A 17,439-nucleotide genomic window follows, 5' to 3' on the forward strand; every position below is an offset into this window, starting at 1 on the left:
CGCCCCATCCTCTCCCCTCCCTCCATGGTGTGCACACGAGAAGTTGGTGTGCCATCGGGAGTTGGGCTAGGGATTTGGAGAAGGGGATTTGCGAACTGGGATAAAATAGAGAGGAGTGACATGGTTTAATTAGCATATATCTTAGGGGGCTTTCCGCATAAAAACACATGGGTTAATTAGCATATATCTTAGGAGGCTTTTCCGGCATACGTGGCGTGTGGCTACTTTGGATATGATTTGGACCTTATTGAGTCCTTATTAAAAATAATGTACCACTTTTATGGGTTTTTTAGTTTAGGTATGATTTTAGTACCGCCACACAAGTTTTGGTACCCCGTGTGTAATTAACTCTAAAAAGTACATTCAGTACATGGGCCACCAACAATCTCTCTCTCTCTCATCGTTAGGACGAGCCATTGTTGCCACACCTTTTATTGAAGCTGACCTGGCCTTGTTTGTGACAACCGGTAAGTTTTTGCTTACCATCAAATCTCTCCGTTGCACCCATACGACACTCTCGCTTCCTGAAGGAGATGACACGAATCTACGTCGAAGCTTTGTTGATTCCGCCCCGGTGAACAAACTCAAGATTGAAGTTTGAAAGACCAACTCGAAGATGAAGCATCATCTCCAACCCAAGCGTCACACCTTTGAGGAAAAAAAATCCTAAGCTAAACTACTGGCCCGGAGACGAGGCGCCCGAATCCATCTCCTAGCCAGAGTGAGAGGCGGAAGGGGGTCGGATCCATAGGCTCGTCGTTGAAGCATGGAGGGGATGAGAGCCCAGGCTACCGCAGCCGCAAGAGGGGAATTATTACCAAGCTAAGAGGAGTTATATACATACATACTATATATATATAGACTAGAAGAACGCCCGTGCGTTGCAACGGGGCCACATTAACTTTAAGAGTTCAATATCAATTATGTTAATATTACATTTAATATTCTCATACATATTAAGTGACATTGACGACCTTTTTTACCATCAAATTCTCTCTCTCACACACCCTCTCCCTCCCTCTTCCTCACTCTCTCTCCCCCCTCTCTCTCTTGCTAACACACACACATATCCATCTTATTGGATACAGGACCATAATCCATCTATTTCACAAGCACACGCGCTAGTGCATAATAATATGAATTATGTGTATTATATTTGCCACCACAACCAAGGGAATTAATTTCATGTAATCGGCCAGCCACAGCTCCATGACAAACAATACATCTAAATTCTCAGCGTTATTTTTATGTAACATTGGCGAGATTGTTTCCTTTGTTTGGAGATTGATTACCATCCGTGAGTTAAGCTGGGTACTAAAGAAGAATCTGATTGTGATACATGAATTGATTGTTGCCTTGTACGTTTGGTTTTGGTATTTGAAGATTGATTACCATCCGTTAGTTGGGTTACCAAAGAAGAAATCAATCACCATATGTAGAAAAAGGAACTACATTGCACATGCTTACACCTCATCTACTCGTGAGAATATATAGAATTGGAGCAAACAAAATAAGTGCAGACGAGAGATAAAACATCAATGAGGATCCCTAATGCCTTGACTAATATGTTGTCCTCCAGCTTGAGAAGCACCTACAAGAAATTGGGAGGTGGGAGGGATGACGAAAAAAAACCAGGGGAGGTGGGACGAAAATAAACCCGGAACGAAGACTACCAACTGAGACATTAGGAGTAGAGGTCATTTAGTTGATAAAAATAAATAGAAAACGGTGTTAAAAAGGAGAAACATATTAGAATACATTGAAAAACCAAAAGGACGATGTAAAAGGGGATTCGCCCTGCCCCCCGGGCCTTGCCACCGAACCGGCTCAGCTGTCGAGTCCACGCGCGGTCGTCTTCTCCTGTTCCCCGAGCCGCGTCGCTACAGAGCCGGGCTCCCGCCCGACCACCTCGCTGGCATCGAAGGGGAATGGATAAGGGTGACGCCCTGCCTTCCCTGCCCCAATGGCCTCACTCCTCCTCGACGCCCCCTCTCGAATCCACTTCTCCTTCTCGCTCGCTCGATCCCGTCGATCTGGACGAAGTCAGACGCCATAGCCACCATGACCAACCCCGTCCACACGGCCACTACCCTCCCTGCGGGCTAGGAGCTTGTCGAGGAGCTCCGAACGCCTTCGCTACTTCGTCTGCGCCAACGAGATCATGTCCATCACCCCTGCATCGACGTCGCTGCCGTCTTCCTCAACCTTGGGCCACCGCGACATTGCCGTTCGATCCGCGCCGCGCCCGAGCTCCCATGTCTTCCCCTAGGGCGCCATTGACACCGCCATGATCTCCTCTTGCCTTTCCCCTGTTTCCCCTCGCGTTTGCTCTCATTAGGTATTTCGCCGTGGCCGAGAACCGCCGTCCGCCATGGCCATTGCAGGGGTAGCCACCGAGCTCCTCGGATTGACCCCGTGGCACATGCCCGCTCCTATGCACGCCCATGCCCGAGCCTGCGGCTCTTCTTCCGCGCCCGCGAGGCCACTCCCTTTCCATGCCCACGCCCGTGCTACACCGCGTCGGTCGCGCCCGCCGTTGCCGTCGCGCTCGCCGCAGCCACCGCACCATTGTGCCCCGCGCGACACACACCCTGGCCGCGCGCCACACTCTCGCTGGCTGCACTCACCCCGTCTGCTGCCGCCTATCCCTTCGCTTGCCCCGCTGTCGCGCCCCTGCCTCGCGTCGCCTCCAGTCGTGGCCATCTTCTACCGGCCGCCCCCTCAGCCACGTTGGCCGCATCTCTGCCCTTCACCGTCGGTCGCTCGCCTCGCCTGCTGCGTGCTGCTTCCTGCTGCTATGCGCTGCTCTACCGCTGGTACGCTGCTGCGCCATGCCCTCGACACCGCCGTGGACAAATGTGGTGGAGGGATTGTTAATGGAGTACGAGAAGGAGGTGGCGGAGAAGGTGTGGAGAGGCAGGAGGTCTGGGGTGGTGTCACCTGGCTGTGGTGGAGGTGTTTATGCAAGGAGTCGGAGTGGAAGGAGAGATCACAATTGAAAAGAATCGCAAAAAAATCATAACCCGAAGATCTCATTCCGAAAAAGTGCTAATATCGATGGAGGGGTGATTTCCTTCAGCAAGTGGAAAAGACAGGAAATATTGGTTGTTATCAAGGAAATGTAAAAATTTAGGAAAGTTAGGATTTTTGAACTGATTTCTATGCAAATGGGGTTTTATTGTTTGGTAACGTGATATCAGTACCTGCCCGTTTGTGACGTGTCTGATTAGGAAAGTTTGCAAATGTTAAGAAACTATTTATTGGAAGGAAAGTTGTGACGTGTCTGTTATTTGTTTCATAAAACAAATTTTCACTAATAAGAGAAATCGATTAATTTAGATAAGTTAAGAAAGTTAGGTTAAAATGTATTATTTGTTTTCTGAAAATCTGTATTTGTTTCCTAAGACAAATTGAACCAATAAAAGGAATCGATTGATTTGCATAATTTAAGAAAGTTAGATCCGTGATTTGTTATACGTTAGGAAAGTGCTGGTTGTAATAAAGAGTGAAGAGAAAAATAAACCGATGGACCAGGGTGGGAGGGGGTGGTGGGAGGAGAGACGAAAAAAAAATACAGAGAAAATAAACCGCGGAGACTATTCACCAACTCGTCTATTAGGAGTAGATAGAGATAACTAAAACCAGATGAAAATCCTATAGTAGAAGAGTTGGAGTAATAAATACAACAACAAATTGGGTAATTGGACTTGGAACCTGAAATTTCATTGAGATTTGGGCCCAAATAACAATTATCCAAGAAATCCAATGGCCGGCCTGCACTTTTCTCTCTCTCTCTCTCTCTCTGGTGTATTTCTTCCTCTGGCTCTCGTGCCTTCCCCAGACATCTCACACAGCCGCCGCCGCCGAGGGTTAGGGTTTGTGGCCGGAGATCCCTCGATTGGATTGGAGCGGCCGGCGCGGCGTGGTCGAATCGAATCGAAGAGAAGCGATAGAGATGGACGCGCAGCGTGCTCTGCTGGACGCGCTGATGGGGTCGTCGCGGGACCTGACGGAGGAGGAGAAGAAGGAGCACCGGGAGGTGGCGTGGGACGACCCCGACGTGTGCGCCCCCTACATGGCCCGCTTCTGCCCCCACGACCTCTTCATCAACACCAAGAGCAACCTCGGAGTATGCCCAAAGATCCACGACCCGGCCCTAAAGCAAAGGTTTTTATCTAGATTTCTTCCGATTCATCTTCATCCCCCCGCTAACAAAATCCTAATCCTAACCAAATCGATGAATGTTTGTATGCAGCTTCGAGTCCTCCCCCCGCTACGCCGCCGTCCTCCCCAAATTCGAGGCTGACCTCGCCCACCGCTGCGAGAGGCTGGTCTGTTTCCTTCTTCCTCTTCCTCTTGCTCTTCCCCCCCGCACGCACACACAGATTTTGCATCTACATATGTTTTGTGGTTGAATTATCTATCCAGATTCCAACATATATCTCTTTCTTTCTGCTGCAGGTCCAGGACCTGGATAAGAAGATCAGGCGCGGCCGCGACAGGCTTGCGCAGGACGTCGTGGAGGTGCCGCCCCCCGCCGCCCATGCCGAGAAGGTCGAGCAGCTCGCCATTCTCGAAGACAAGATCAAGAAGCTGCTCGAGCAGATTGAGCAGCTCGGCGACACCGGCAAGATCGACGAGGCCACTGCGCTCATGAGGAAGGTCCTGCACAGACCCTCTGGCCTTCTCTTTGTGTTTACTAATCTTACTTAGGGTCTGTTTGGATTGAATTCAAGCCTGGGGCTGCCCTACCAATTAATTAATTGGCGTTGGCGTGCTTTCGATACTAGACACCAAAAAGTCGGATCCACGCCAATTTTTTGGCAGCCTTTGTACATCCGCGGGTTGCCGAATCGCTGGCGGTGAAAACCTACGCCAAATTATTCGCGTGGCCAACTTTGGCAAGGCTAGCACGGACAGTGAACGAAACATCGTCTTACTGATTATTACTAGCCATTGGCGATGATTACATGATGCCTCAAAAGCTTCTGTTCCTGGCTTGCAGGTGGACATTCTCAACCTCGAGAAGTCGGCTCTGACCCACCAGATAGAGACCAAGCTCTCCATGGTCCCGCAAGAGAAGAAGATGGAGCTCTGCGAGCAGTGCGGCTCCTTTCTCGTCACCAACGACGTCCTTGAGAGGACGCAGTCCCATGTCACCGGCAAACAACACATTGGTTATGGTCTGGTCAGGGAATTCCTCGCCGAATACAAGGTCAGTTGTAACTAGTGGTTGCGCCAAAACAGAACAATGTTTTCTTTTTTGTTTGCTTCATCACGCACACCAAGTTCTGATGATAGTTGCTTTTTCAGGCTGCGAAAGAAGCGGAGAAGCTTGCAAGGGAGAAGGAAGCAGAGGAGCGTCAGAACCGGGAGAGAGGATACCATAACAGAGGCCACCGCGACGACTATAGGGAGAGATCCAGGGAGCATGACCGTGACCGCTACTATGAGCGAGGAAGCCGTGACAGAGAGAGGCCCTATGAGCAGGGAGGTAGAGGGTCAGACTATAGAGGCGGTTCCTATAACAGCCGCAGGGATTCTGAAAGGGCGAGGCCCAGAGATAGGAACGGTGGTGATTTTTCAAGAAGAGGAGACCCGGGGAGGGTGAGGAGCAGGTCCCGGTCTCCAGGCAGGCATGGTTATTAATCATTTCAAGTTATATGAGACTCATGAGGTAGACCATTATGCTCCTTTGCTTATTCATTCAGTCACAATGTCTGAGTGTTGTCATGATTAAATTTAAACCTTACTCTGCTCTAGCAGCTCTTTGTTGAAACCATACCCCTATGGTCTTCCTTTTATTATAGAGAGGATAAAAAACAGAGGAAGGTACCATCTGTTTCTTGGCAATATTTCTGTGTTTATTACATCTTACGTGCACTCTGAGATTGTGTTTCCAGTCTAGGAACTGAGAAAATGTTGTTTGATATGATAAGAGCTGAAAGCCGTATGATGATACTATCATCCTATCCTATCCTAGGCAGGTATTCCGTAACCTCTGTCTGTCTTACATGTTAAAATGATTGATTGATTGATGACATACAAGGTTTGGTTAGGACCTGGAAGAAACACTAGACAGGTAACCTCCATCTTATACATGTTAAAATGATTGATGATATATACAAGGTTGGGTCGGACCGGACCTGGAAGAAACAGTAGGAAGGTAACCCGTAACCTCCATCTTATACTACATGTTAAAATGGTTGATGATACGACCTGGGAGAACAGTAGGAAGGTAACCCGTAACCTCCATCTTATACTACATGTTAAAATGGTTGATGATACGACCTGGGAGAACAGTAGGAAGGTAACCCGTAATCTCCGTCTTATACATGTTAAAATGATTGATGATATATACAAGGCTGGTTCGGACCGGACCTGGAAGAAACAGTAGGAAGGTAATCCGTCACCTCTGTCTTGCATGTTAAAATGGTTGATGATACGACCTGGAAGAACAGTAAGCAGGTAACCCGTAACCTGTCTTGCATGCTGAATTGATGACGTATGGAAGGTTGGGTGGGACCTGGAAAATTCAGGTAACATTATAGTAGAGCGGTTTCTGAATGCCTAGTCTTGTACGTACAAGATTTAATTTGCACTGCCAGTACAGATTCTGTGTACTGCGCCAGGCCTTTCTTCTTGACAGATTTTAAGAAATGACATTGACTAGTATCTGCAGTAGGTGTATGGTACAATCGTTAAACACGTGGATTATTAGGTGTGATATGATGAAAATTACTATCGTACAGGGTTGGGTAGGACCTGGAAGAAACAGTAGGCAGGTAACCCGTAACCTCTGTCTTGCATGTTAAACTGATGATGATATATGCAAGGTTGGTTTGTTTAGGACCTGGAAAATTCAGGTTAACATTATAGGATATATGCAAGGTTTCTGAAGGCCCAGTCTTGTACAAGATTTAATTTGCACCGCCAGGCATTTCTTGTCGACAGATTTTAAGAGATGACATTGACTAGTATCTGCAGTAGGTGTATCGTACAATCGTTAAAACACGAGGATGGCCGACATTGGGATTTCTTTCAGTCTAGGAACTGAAAAATTGTTGTGCGATAGAGCTGAACGTCTTGAGATGATGATAGCACTATCATATCATCCTAGGCAGTGCAGTGCAGGTAACCCGTAACCTCTGTCTGTCTGTCTGTCTGGCTTGCATGTTTAATAATTGAAGTTGACATAGATACATGGCTGGGTAAGGAGGGGACCTGGAAGAGTGATTTTTTGGCAGAAGAACAAGAGGTAACAACAACATTTTTGGATATACCCAGCCAATTTGCATGGCCGATACAATACAGATCTTGTGTGTTTTCTTGTTGTTGTTGTTGTTTATCAAGAGACGAGCATGGTCTATCTTATCTTGTGATATATGATGGTCATTAGTAGTATTCATCATCAATCAATCTTTAAATACAGGATTGGATGGTCAACTTGGGACTTGTTTGGTACATCAACCAGAAGAATGAATTCCAGTGAGTGTTGTTGGCCGGTGCATGCCACAGAGATGAATGCTACTCCCTCCGTTCCACAATACATGCCTTCCCTCTGTCAAAATATAGATGTATCTAGACATGTTTTAGTATATAGGTACATTCATTTTTGGACAAATGAAAATCAAGTATTTTGGAACGGAGGGAGTAGATTTCAATTACTTTCCAGTGAGTGTTGTTGGCCGGTGCATGCCACAGAGATGAATGCTAGATTTCAATTACAGAATCACCCTTTTGGGCGTCGAGAATTCTGCTCGACGGTTGAGAGTTGAATTTGAGCTTTGAGCGGACTTGAAACGTTTTGGAGTATGTTCAAGTTGTATTTTCTGTTCTCGCAAACACAGGCGTACGTACCAAGTGACGTGCGATGTGATTATATATACGTATATAGAAACAGGCTTGAAACATTTTCTGGCGGTATTTGTTTTCTGGCTGTATTTGGTTCAAATATGAAATGCACTTGTTTCTACCACACCTTTTGTTCCAACCAACGAATACCTGCCCTGGGTGTGAAATATAATTTGGTCATATGGTTTTTTAGGTCCTAGATCTGACTATCCAAACATGTATTGTGAGCCATAAAAATTATGTCTCTTGATTCATTATCAAATGAGATTGAAACATACTCCCTCCGTCCCAAAATAAGAGTGCAAAATTGAGATAGTTATTTTGAAATGGAGGGAGTGATTTTTATGGCATATTAATTATGCATGCTCGACTAGTTAAATCGATGACCTAAATTTTCATGCCAGACTTATTCGCATCAAGAGGGAGTAAGCAATTATAATTATCATCACATTCAAAACATGTGTGCACGGAGTTTCAAAAAACAAAAAAACATCTGGGAATGTATCTAAAAACACAAGAGTGGTCAAATGTACAAACAAAACATCCATCTTCAAATGCTGCTATGCATACACCAAGAATGCCTTCATCGCCCCAAGAATGCAGCACGCCGCCTCTAGACGAACATCTTACCTGCCTCATGAAGATGCTCCAGTAATTTTCGCACGTTAGCAAATTACCAAGACAAGGAAATCAAGTTAGGGGCCAAAATTCCTACTCCTTGGCGTACCAGAAACACCAAAGCCTAAAAGTTTCCGTATGCAACCATCAACAACCCAAAATCCAACTCATAATTGAACCAACCAGAACCAATCTCTTATATAACACCAAAACAACTTGTTGATCCATGCTGAAATTCTGTCATCATGTCCCCCAATGAGCACCTCATAAATATGACCAAATTTGGACCCAAGTGCTAAAATAGCCAGCCAATGAACCTCGACAAAACAAGTCTACTTGACCAACTCCAACAATTGTGACACCATAAACTGCAGCCTCATGTGAATGCTAGTTACTGCATGCATCATCCATCCACTATATAATCACAACATGTACACCAAATATCCCCAAGACAAGAATCAAATATCTTACCAAACAACAGTCTCATATCCCCATTGACCTCAAGACCAACATCAACAATCTCAGGCAATTCTCCGCAAAGCCACATAAACTGTCTAAAATCCATAATCCATAATGTTATCTAATCAAATACAGAGAGGTCGGTCCATGTCATGCCTCTAGTTCTATAACATCATCCACCAATATCCTCACAACAGATTCATGACCCCAAACATGTCCTTTAACAAGGACAGTTAATTATTGGTCTGCGACAACGAACGGTACTTTGAAAGATAACTAACAACCAACTGACTTGCGAGTACTAGTAGCTAATAAGCGGCAATATGTTTCTCACTAGTCACTACCAAACCAAACACTAGTGTCACACGGCACCACCTGATGTCTGCATGTAAACCGATGTTAGTGCCGCATGATCATTGCAAATATCAAACAAGACCAGTAAGAGAAAGCCACACCAGCTGACAAGAGACATACTGTGATACCACCTAGTGGTGGTAATAACCGCCTCCAGAATGCCCGCCTCTATGGTGTGGTTGGAATGCACCCCTACCATATTGCTGCATTACATGGTAGACAAAAGCAAAGGCCAGAAAATTAGACAAATAGACAGAGGGATAACCAAACTTCACCAAGGTATATTATACTTACAGCTGGGGCAGGGGGAGGGGCATGGGCATGGGCATGACCAGGAGCAGGGCCATAGTGATGATCACGTGAATAACCACCCCTCGTCCCAAAAGAGTCTGCAATGGCAATATACAATGAGAAACTATCACAAAATAAGATCAAAGGGGCATAGCAAAATGGTTACAGCATAGGATTACAACCTCTGTGGCGGTCACCTCCAGGAAATGGTGGCTGGTCATAATGACCAAAACGGTTCCCTCCAGGAAATGGTGGCTGCTCGTAATGGTCAAAGCGAGGGCGCACACGAGGAGGACCACCATGCTCAAAGTATCCAGGAGGACCGGGTTCCTATCATATAAAAAGTAAGTTCAGTGCAGATGGTACAGAGAATTAATTACTTAGCACTTAACATAGCAATACAATATTGTAACAAACCATGTGAGAATATGGCCTCTTAGCACCATGCCGAACATCTTCATAGAGATATGGGTTTTCACCAAAGGGTCTACCAAAATCACCCTCGGGCTCAAATGTTGGCCCTCTAGGTGGATGATGATATCCTCTCCCCTGTCCTCTATCAAACAAATCATGCTGCCTTCCTGAGGAACCCCCTGCGAAGCCGAATATTAGTCAGCAGTGTAAAAATGAGCTCAAAAGGTTGAAGCAGTAAATTTGTGTTTCTGAATCACAATAGGAAGCCCACCTCGAAAGGCAGGAGGAGCCTGCCTGGCTCGGAAATCAGAGGGCGAAGCTTCAAAACTGTTGTTACTGTATGCAGAATTAAATCTCCCACCACGAACAGGAGTGTGATTATTGAAACCCCTATCACCATGGAAACCTTCCCGGCGAGGGGCAGCTCTTCCCCTATTAAAACCTCTACCTGCACAGCCATAGAAGTCAACAAACAAATCCTCATATAACAACACAAGCAGTAGAGGAATTCGGGAGGGAGCACAGTTACTTACCAGGCCTGTTAAAACCAGATCCAGGATGTCCAATTCGAAACCCGCCACTCATTTCACCTTTCACAGCCTGACTTTTAGGTAGAGGGTTTGAAAGTCTAACCCTTACTTTTAGCTAAGTTAAAAAAACACCAAAATTATCTATCACTTATAAGCATCTACACAAGGACATGTGAGCACATTGTTTGGTATACATGAAAACAAAGACGGTACCATTCCAAACCAGAAAAATACCTTTGCTTTTCCAACATCACCCAGCTCGGTGTTGTTGGTGGCTTCAATACAAGCAAGAGCCTCCTCATGGGTTGAGAAGTTGACAAATCCAAAATCGTTTCTTTTAGCACTAGACATATTGCGAGCAAGCACAACTCGTTCTATCAAACCATAAGCTTTGAATCGGTTTTTAACACGCTCTTCATCCCAGTATGGTGGAAGTCCATCAATAAAAACTGATTTGACCTGCAGCATGAAAAAGTAGTCAACGACATGACAAATCATAGACTTGCAATGGTTGGACATGAAAACCAAATAATTGAGAACATTCCAAATGTGCAAATAGGATTTTGTTTTTGTTTTTTTTCCACCACAATACCCATATGTAACAAAGTGAGGACACCAAGAAAAGTGTATAATGCACAAATATATGTGGTAATCATATGGTCATAGAAGACATCTCATCTCAGTCTGATGTAAAATTTAAATTATCTAAATTGTAGTAACAAGCAGCCAAATATGAGCATCATTGCAAACCATAACTCCTGGATAAATCATAAACTACAAATAGCTAACCAATAGTTAGTATTAAAACTATTACTGCAAGTACAACGGCATCTTTCTACTTATGTCATTTAATTCACTAACACCATCAATAAAAAAAGTAGATAGTAAAAGTAGTTAAGCACCTGAGCCATAACTTCTGCATCTGCTTCTTTTATTGGCTCTGCAAAAGCAACTTTTGCAGTTCTCTCAGGATGACCAAACAGAGCATCTGGTTGCTGCAGCCTCTTGAATGCAAGCATCGCATCCGCGTGGCAAGAAAACTCGAGAAATGCAAAACCACGGCTCTGGCCTTCGTTTTGAGTATCAGGAACAAGAGTTAAGCTTTGAACTCCTTCAACTCCATAGTCAAGCAGCCTCTTCTTAATCTGAAAAAGAAAGGCGCAGAATTAGCAAAATTTACTTATTAACAGGCAAGCTCGTGATTGCGCATATTATTGAAGGAAAACTTACAGCTTCCTTTGTCCATGTATTGCAAATATTGCCCAAGAAGAGTGTGTCGTTGTCCTCGCTAGCGGCAATGGCACAACGTTTGCCATGTATCTGCAGCAGAAGAAAAAATAAATTAAACATGTGTCACACATCCCACAAACAATCGGACATCGCATCACAGAACACTGTATCTTAACATTTGTTTTTCAAAGTAATAGTGTCAGGGGAGCTGAGGTATTACCATAGGATTCTTCACCTCAGCAAGCGCGCGAGCCACCTGGTGTTTGTTTGCAAACCTGACGAACGCAAAGCCCTTGTTCTTGTTGGTGGAGAGATCCTTGTGGAGACGGACCTCCACAACATGACCGACGTGCGCAAACACCTTCCTAATATCCTCCTCGACGGCTTCACGGTCCAGCCCTCCCACAAAGATCTCTAGCTCCTTTTTGCGCTGCCTGTTCTTGGCCATGTCTGACATAACCTTGCGCTCGTCCTCTTGCTGTTTGACCTCACCTGCAGCCTGGCCGTGCTCCTCCGACGCCCTAGCACGGTGCTCTTCCTGTTTGCTCTCAGCTGCAGCCTGCCCGTCGTCGTCGTCCTCCGTGGCCTTAGCAAGGTCGTCTCCTTGCTTGATCTCAGATGCGGCCTGCCCTTCACCCACGGAGACAGAGTCGTCGAAGATGACCTCTTGAGGATCCTCCTCCTCCTCCTCTTCCTGCTGAGCATCCATCTGTTGTTGGTGGAGTGGGTGCTTATTTTCTGAATTATCATCATGAGTTGCAGCAAGCATTTGTCCCTGGTGGAGTGGGTTAGGTTGGCTGTCTTGCTTATTTTGTGCATCATGAGTTGCAGCAGTCTTTACCGCTACATCATCGTCATCGGCTTTTCCACCCTCCTGCTCTATCACCTCTGCTTCTTTGCTCTGTACCGCTTGCTTGTTCGCATCGGGCCCTGCATCCTCCTGGTTATTATTTCCTTGCGCTTCTTCTTGCTCTACGGACAACAACATATCATGAGGCTCTCCAGCCTCCACCTCCATTTTCTGCTGCTGCTCATCATCATTGGTAGGAGACGGCACGTCGGCCTCACTCGGCTCATCGACTGTGATTGAGGTTGGCTCCTCCTCCTTGATGTGCTGGTGGACTGTGGTTGAGCCTTGATGGCATCATGACATGACATGACATTCCATTATCCATTACAATACAAGGTCGAATGGGGGAGTATGTACAGTAGTGGAAAGGAAAGGAAACATCTTGTCTCTCTCTCTCTATATATATAGATATAGATATAGAGTAAGATTAGAGTTAGAGTAGGTAGTGTACTTACTATATATGTCTGGCGAGGAGGCGCAGTGTTGAGGGGATGCCTCTGTCGAGTCAGAGATCTCAATCGTCTCCCGCCCCGCAAAAGCAGAGGCAGAGGCAGAGGCAGAGGCGGCGGCATCTGGAAAGAAGAAGAGGAGACGGGCAGTGAGAAGGAAAGTCGAAAACTTTTTATTTAGGTAGGGCGGAGGAAAGAGGAACAAGGGCAACTACCTTGGGTGTTGTGGGTGAGCTGCTCCTGCTCCTGTTCGTGCTCCTGATCCTGCTCCTGCTCCTGCTCCTGCTCCTGCTCGGCGGCGTCGGGAGCCTCCTCCGGCGCGGGTTCTGCGGGCGGGCGGGCGGGCGGGAGCAAGCAAGCAAGGAAGGGGATTGCTTGGTTAGACAGCGAGAAACAGAGACAGAGAGAGCGCGCGCGCCCACCAGAGAGGAGGGAAGAAAGGAAGCACCTGCGGCGGGAGGCGGCGGGGTCTTGGCCGCTCGTCCGCGCCCACGGCCGCGGCCGCGTCCCCGGGCCCGTCCTCGTCCTCGGCCGCGACCGGCCGCCGGCGCCATGCTTCTTGGGTGATGAAGGAGTGGAGTTGGGGGTTTGGTTAGGGTTGGGAGTTGGGACAGACAGATTTGGGTGGGGAGGGGAGCAAATCTGATGAAGGAAGGAGTTTTGAGTTGGGGATTTCTTTCCTTCCTTGCTTGCTTCTTCTCTTTTTCCACCTCCCCCACCCCACCTACATTCTTTCTATTCTAAATTACTAAATGAAAGAGATAGAGATGGAGATGGATGGAGATGGTTCAGCTGCCCCCAGCGCCTATCCTTCGTCGCCATATGATGGCGCGCCTCTGGCAATCGCCCCTCACCCGGAGACGGATCCTTTGACGGGTTGCTACGCACCACCGGCACAGGCTCATGCGGATCGTACGGCGGCGCCGTCGTCGTTTTACTTCTCGCACCTCCTTCCAGTGAAGCTTACGCCGAATAATTACTTGTCATGGCGGGCTCAGGTGCTACCTCTCCTCCGAAGCCGCTACCTGGAGGGATACGTTGACGGCTCCAACCCGTGTCCGCCGCCGTATCATCCGGCGTATCACGTGTGGGTGGCCCAGGATCAGGCAATCCTCTCCGCTATCCAGTCATCGCTCACTCCGAGCGTGTCGTCGCTGGTCATCTTCGCCGCGACGTCTCGGGATGCCTGGTCGGCGCTTCACAGCAGCTTCGCCTCACAATCTATGACGAGTGATCATGCTATACGCACCGAGTTGGGGGAGACTAAACTCGGCGGCCTAACCATCACTGAGTACTTCACCAAGATGCCCGGTCTCGCTGACACCTTGGCCTCGATCGGCCAACCGCTTGGAGATGAGGAATTCAGCACCCACGTGCTCAATGACCTTGATGATGATTATGACAATCTCGTCGAGAATATCCATGGTCGTGAGGCTCCACTTCCGCCACGAGAGCTCTATGTGCGTCTTATTGGTCGTGAACAGCGCATCAAAGCGCGTCGTGCCTCTCCGAGCTTCGTCTCTGTCAATGTCGCGACCCGCGGTAAGCCACAGAAGCCGTCGCCACTTGGTGGGAAGTCGGCCTCATCCCCGCAGGCTCCGCGGGGCGCTGCGCCATCCATCACTGGCGGTGCCAGGCCGGTGGCTTGTTATCCCTGTTGCGGTGCTCAGCAGGCCTGTCAGCTGTGTAGCATTGAGCGCCACATCGCCTCCCGTTGTCATCGATGCTACAAGCAAGATTTCCTCGGCCTGGGCAATAATGGCAAAGGGAATGAAAAACAGGCTGTTGCGGTGGCAAGTCATGAACATGGGCGCACTCCATCCTACTCCATTGATCCTACATGGTATATGGACACGGGAGCCATGAACCACCTCACCAACGAGATGGCCAAGCTCTCCACTCAGGAACCATATCGCGGTCATGATCAGGTGCACACCGCCAATGGAGCAGGTATGCGCATCTTCCATGTTGTCCAGGCCTCACTACTTTCGAAAACAACATCTTTCCAATATTCTTCGAGTTCCCACTGCTACACGTAGTTAGTTGTCTGTCCCTCAACTTACTCGTGATAATAATGTCCTTGCTGAGTTTCACCCTTTTCGTTTCTTTATCAAGGATCGGGACATGAGGGCCGTTCTGCTTAGTGGCAGTCTTCGCCATGGTTTATATGCACTTGACGCGCCGCCCACATCTCCTATGCAGTCTTCTCCTCAGGCGTTCAGCGGTGTTCGTGTGTCACCTACACATTGGCATGCACGCCTTGGTCACCCTGCTGCTCCTATAGTTTGTCATGTGCTACATCGTCATGAACTACCAGTTGTGTCCAATAAAACTGCTGAAACTATTTGTGATGCCTGTCAGCAGGCAAGAGTCATCAACTTCCGTTTTCAGAGTCTAGTCGTGTTGTGAAACATCCTCTTTAGCTTGTGTTTTCTGATGTATGGGGTCATGCCCAAACGTCTGTTAATGGCCATAATTATTATGTCAGTTTCATTGATGCTTATAGCCGGTTCACTTGGCTTTATCTTATTAAGCAAAAATCTGATGTGTTTGATATCTTTATTCAGTTTCAAGCACACGTTGAGCGTCTCCTTAAGCATAAAATTATTCATGTTCAATCCGACTAGGGGGTGAATATCACAACCTCAACACATTTTTCAACAAACTTGGGATTTCTCACCGTGTGTCTTGTCCTCATACACATCAGCAGGATGAAACCGCTGAACGTAAGCATCGTCATCTTGTAGAAACTGAACTTACTTTGCTAGCTCATGCCTCCGTTCCGTTTAGGTTCTGGAGCGATGCCTTCTCCACCGCCTGTTTTTTGATAAACAAGCTTGCCTCGCGACTTCTGAATATGAAAATGTTGGGGAACGTAGTAATTTCAAAAAAATCCTACGAACACACAGGATCATGGTGATGCATAGCAACGAGAGGGGAGAGTGCGTCCACGTACCCTCGTAGACCGAAAGCGGAAGCGTTAGCACAACACGGTTGATGTAGTCGTACGTCTTCACGATCCGACCGATCCAAGTACCGAACGCACGACACCTCCGAGTTCAGCACACGTTCAGCTCGATGACGTCCCACGAACTCCGATCCAGCAGAGCTTCATGGGAGAGTTTCGTCGGCACGATGGCGTGATGACGGTGATGATGATGCTACCGATGCAGGGCTTCGCCTAAGCACCGCTACGATATAATCGAGGTGGATTATGGTGGAGGGGGGCACCGCACACGGCTGGAATAGATCAACTTGTGTGTCTAGAGGTGCCCCCTGACCCCGTATATAAAGGAGCAAGGGGGGAGGCCGGCCGGCCCTAGAGGGTGTGCCAGGAGGAGGATTCCTCCTCCTAGTAGGAGTAGGATTCCCCTCTTTCCTACTCCTACTAGGAGGGGGAAAGGAAGGGGGAGAGGGAGAAGGAAAGGGGGGCGCCGCCCCCCCCTCTCCTAGTCCAATTCGGACCAGAGGGGGAGGGGCGCGCGGCCTGCCCTAGGCCGGCCCTCTCTCTCTCTCCACTAAGGCCCATAAGGCAAACTATTTCTCCCGGGGGGTTCCGGTAGCCCTCTAGCACTTCGGTTTTCTCCGAAACCACCCGGAACACTTCCGGTGTCCGAATATAGTCGTCTAATATATCGATCTTTACGTCTCGACCATTTTGAGACTCCTCATCATGTCCATGATCATATCTGGGACTCCGAACTACCTTCGGTACATCAAAATACAAAAACTCAAAATACCAATCGTCACCAAACTTTAAGCGTGCGGACCCTACGGGTTCGAGAACTATGTAGACATGACCGAGGCACGTCTCCGGTCAATAACCAATAGCAGAACCTAGATGTTCATAATGGCTCCCACATATTCTACGAAGATCTTTATCGGTCAAACCGCATAAGAACATACGTTGTTCCCTTTGTCATCGGTATGTTACTTGCCCGAGATTCGATCGTCGGTATCTCAATACCTAGTTCAATCTTGTTACCGGCAAGTCTCTTTACTCGTTCCGTAATACATCATCCCGCAACTAACTCATCAGTTACAATGCTTGCAAGGCTTATAGTGTTGTGCATTGCCGAGTGGGCCCAGAGATACCTCTCCGACAATCGGAGTGACAAATCCTAATCTTGATTTATGCCAACTCAAAAAGTACCATCGGAGACACCTGTAGAGCACCTTTATAATCACCCAGTTACGTTGTGACGTTTGGTAGCACACAAAGTGTTCCTGCGGTAATCAGGAGTTGCATAATCTCATAGTCATAGGAACATGTATAAGTCATGAAGAAAGCAATAGCAGAAAACTAAACGATCAAGTGTTAAGCTAACGGGATGGGTCAAGTCAATCACATCATTCTCCTAATGATGTGATCCCGTTAATCAAATGACAA

General features: G+C 47.4%; 2 protein-coding genes across 12 annotated transcripts; one reads left to right on the forward strand and one right to left on the reverse strand.

The window, feature by feature from the left end:
- Positions 1-3,816: 3,816 nt before the first annotated feature.
- On the forward strand, positions 3,817-7,926 carry LOC123155675 (luc7-like protein 3). 10 transcript variants are annotated; one of them, XR_006477568.1, is made up of 8 exons: positions 3,817-4,167; positions 4,256-4,331; positions 4,462-4,662; positions 5,006-5,215; positions 5,314-5,677; positions 5,764-5,832; positions 5,904-7,258; positions 7,433-7,926. XR_006477568.1 is itself a non-coding variant. In XM_044573832.1 (6 exons), exons 1-5 carry the CDS (start codon positions 3,956-3,958, stop codon positions 5,647-5,649), a joined length of 1,035 nt encoding a protein of 344 aa, XP_044429767.1. In that variant the 5' UTR covers positions 3,817-3,955; the 3' UTR covers positions 5,650-5,677; positions 7,433-7,926. The 10 variants fall into 10 exon arrangements, 4 of the variants coding, with proteins under 4 accessions (XP_044429767.1, XP_044429766.1, XP_044429764.1 ...); XR_006477567.1 differs by having other exon boundaries at positions 5,767-5,832; XR_006477570.1 differs by lacking the exon at positions 5,904-7,258.
- Positions 7,927-9,018: 1,092 nt separating this feature from the next.
- LOC123155673 (nucleolin) lies at positions 9,019-13,780 on the reverse strand. Of its 2 annotated transcripts, none has more exons than XM_044573827.1 (14): positions 13,498-13,780; positions 13,265-13,375; positions 13,056-13,172; positions 11,971-12,884; positions 11,751-11,840; positions 11,423-11,665; positions 10,755-10,979; positions 10,524-10,635; positions 10,262-10,438; positions 9,994-10,169; positions 9,759-9,906; positions 9,580-9,674; positions 9,387-9,488; positions 9,019-9,313 (listed from the first exon to the last, which is right to left on the reverse strand). In XM_044573827.1, exons 1-13 carry the CDS (start codon positions 13,601-13,603, stop codon positions 9,417-9,419), a joined length of 2,586 nt encoding a protein of 861 aa, XP_044429762.1. In that variant the 5' UTR covers positions 13,604-13,780; the 3' UTR covers positions 9,019-9,313; positions 9,387-9,416. The 2 variants fall into 2 exon arrangements, with proteins under 2 accessions (XP_044429762.1, XP_044429763.1); XM_044573828.1 differs by having other exon boundaries at positions 9,406-9,488; positions 13,498-13,779.
- Positions 13,781-17,439: the final 3,659 nt, after the last annotated feature.

This window comes from Triticum aestivum, chromosome 7B, assembly GCF_018294505.1.
Source record: "Triticum aestivum cultivar Chinese Spring chromosome 7B, IWGSC CS RefSeq v2.1, whole genome shotgun sequence".
Taxonomy (NCBI): Eukaryota; Viridiplantae; Streptophyta; class Magnoliopsida; order Poales; family Poaceae; genus Triticum; species Triticum aestivum.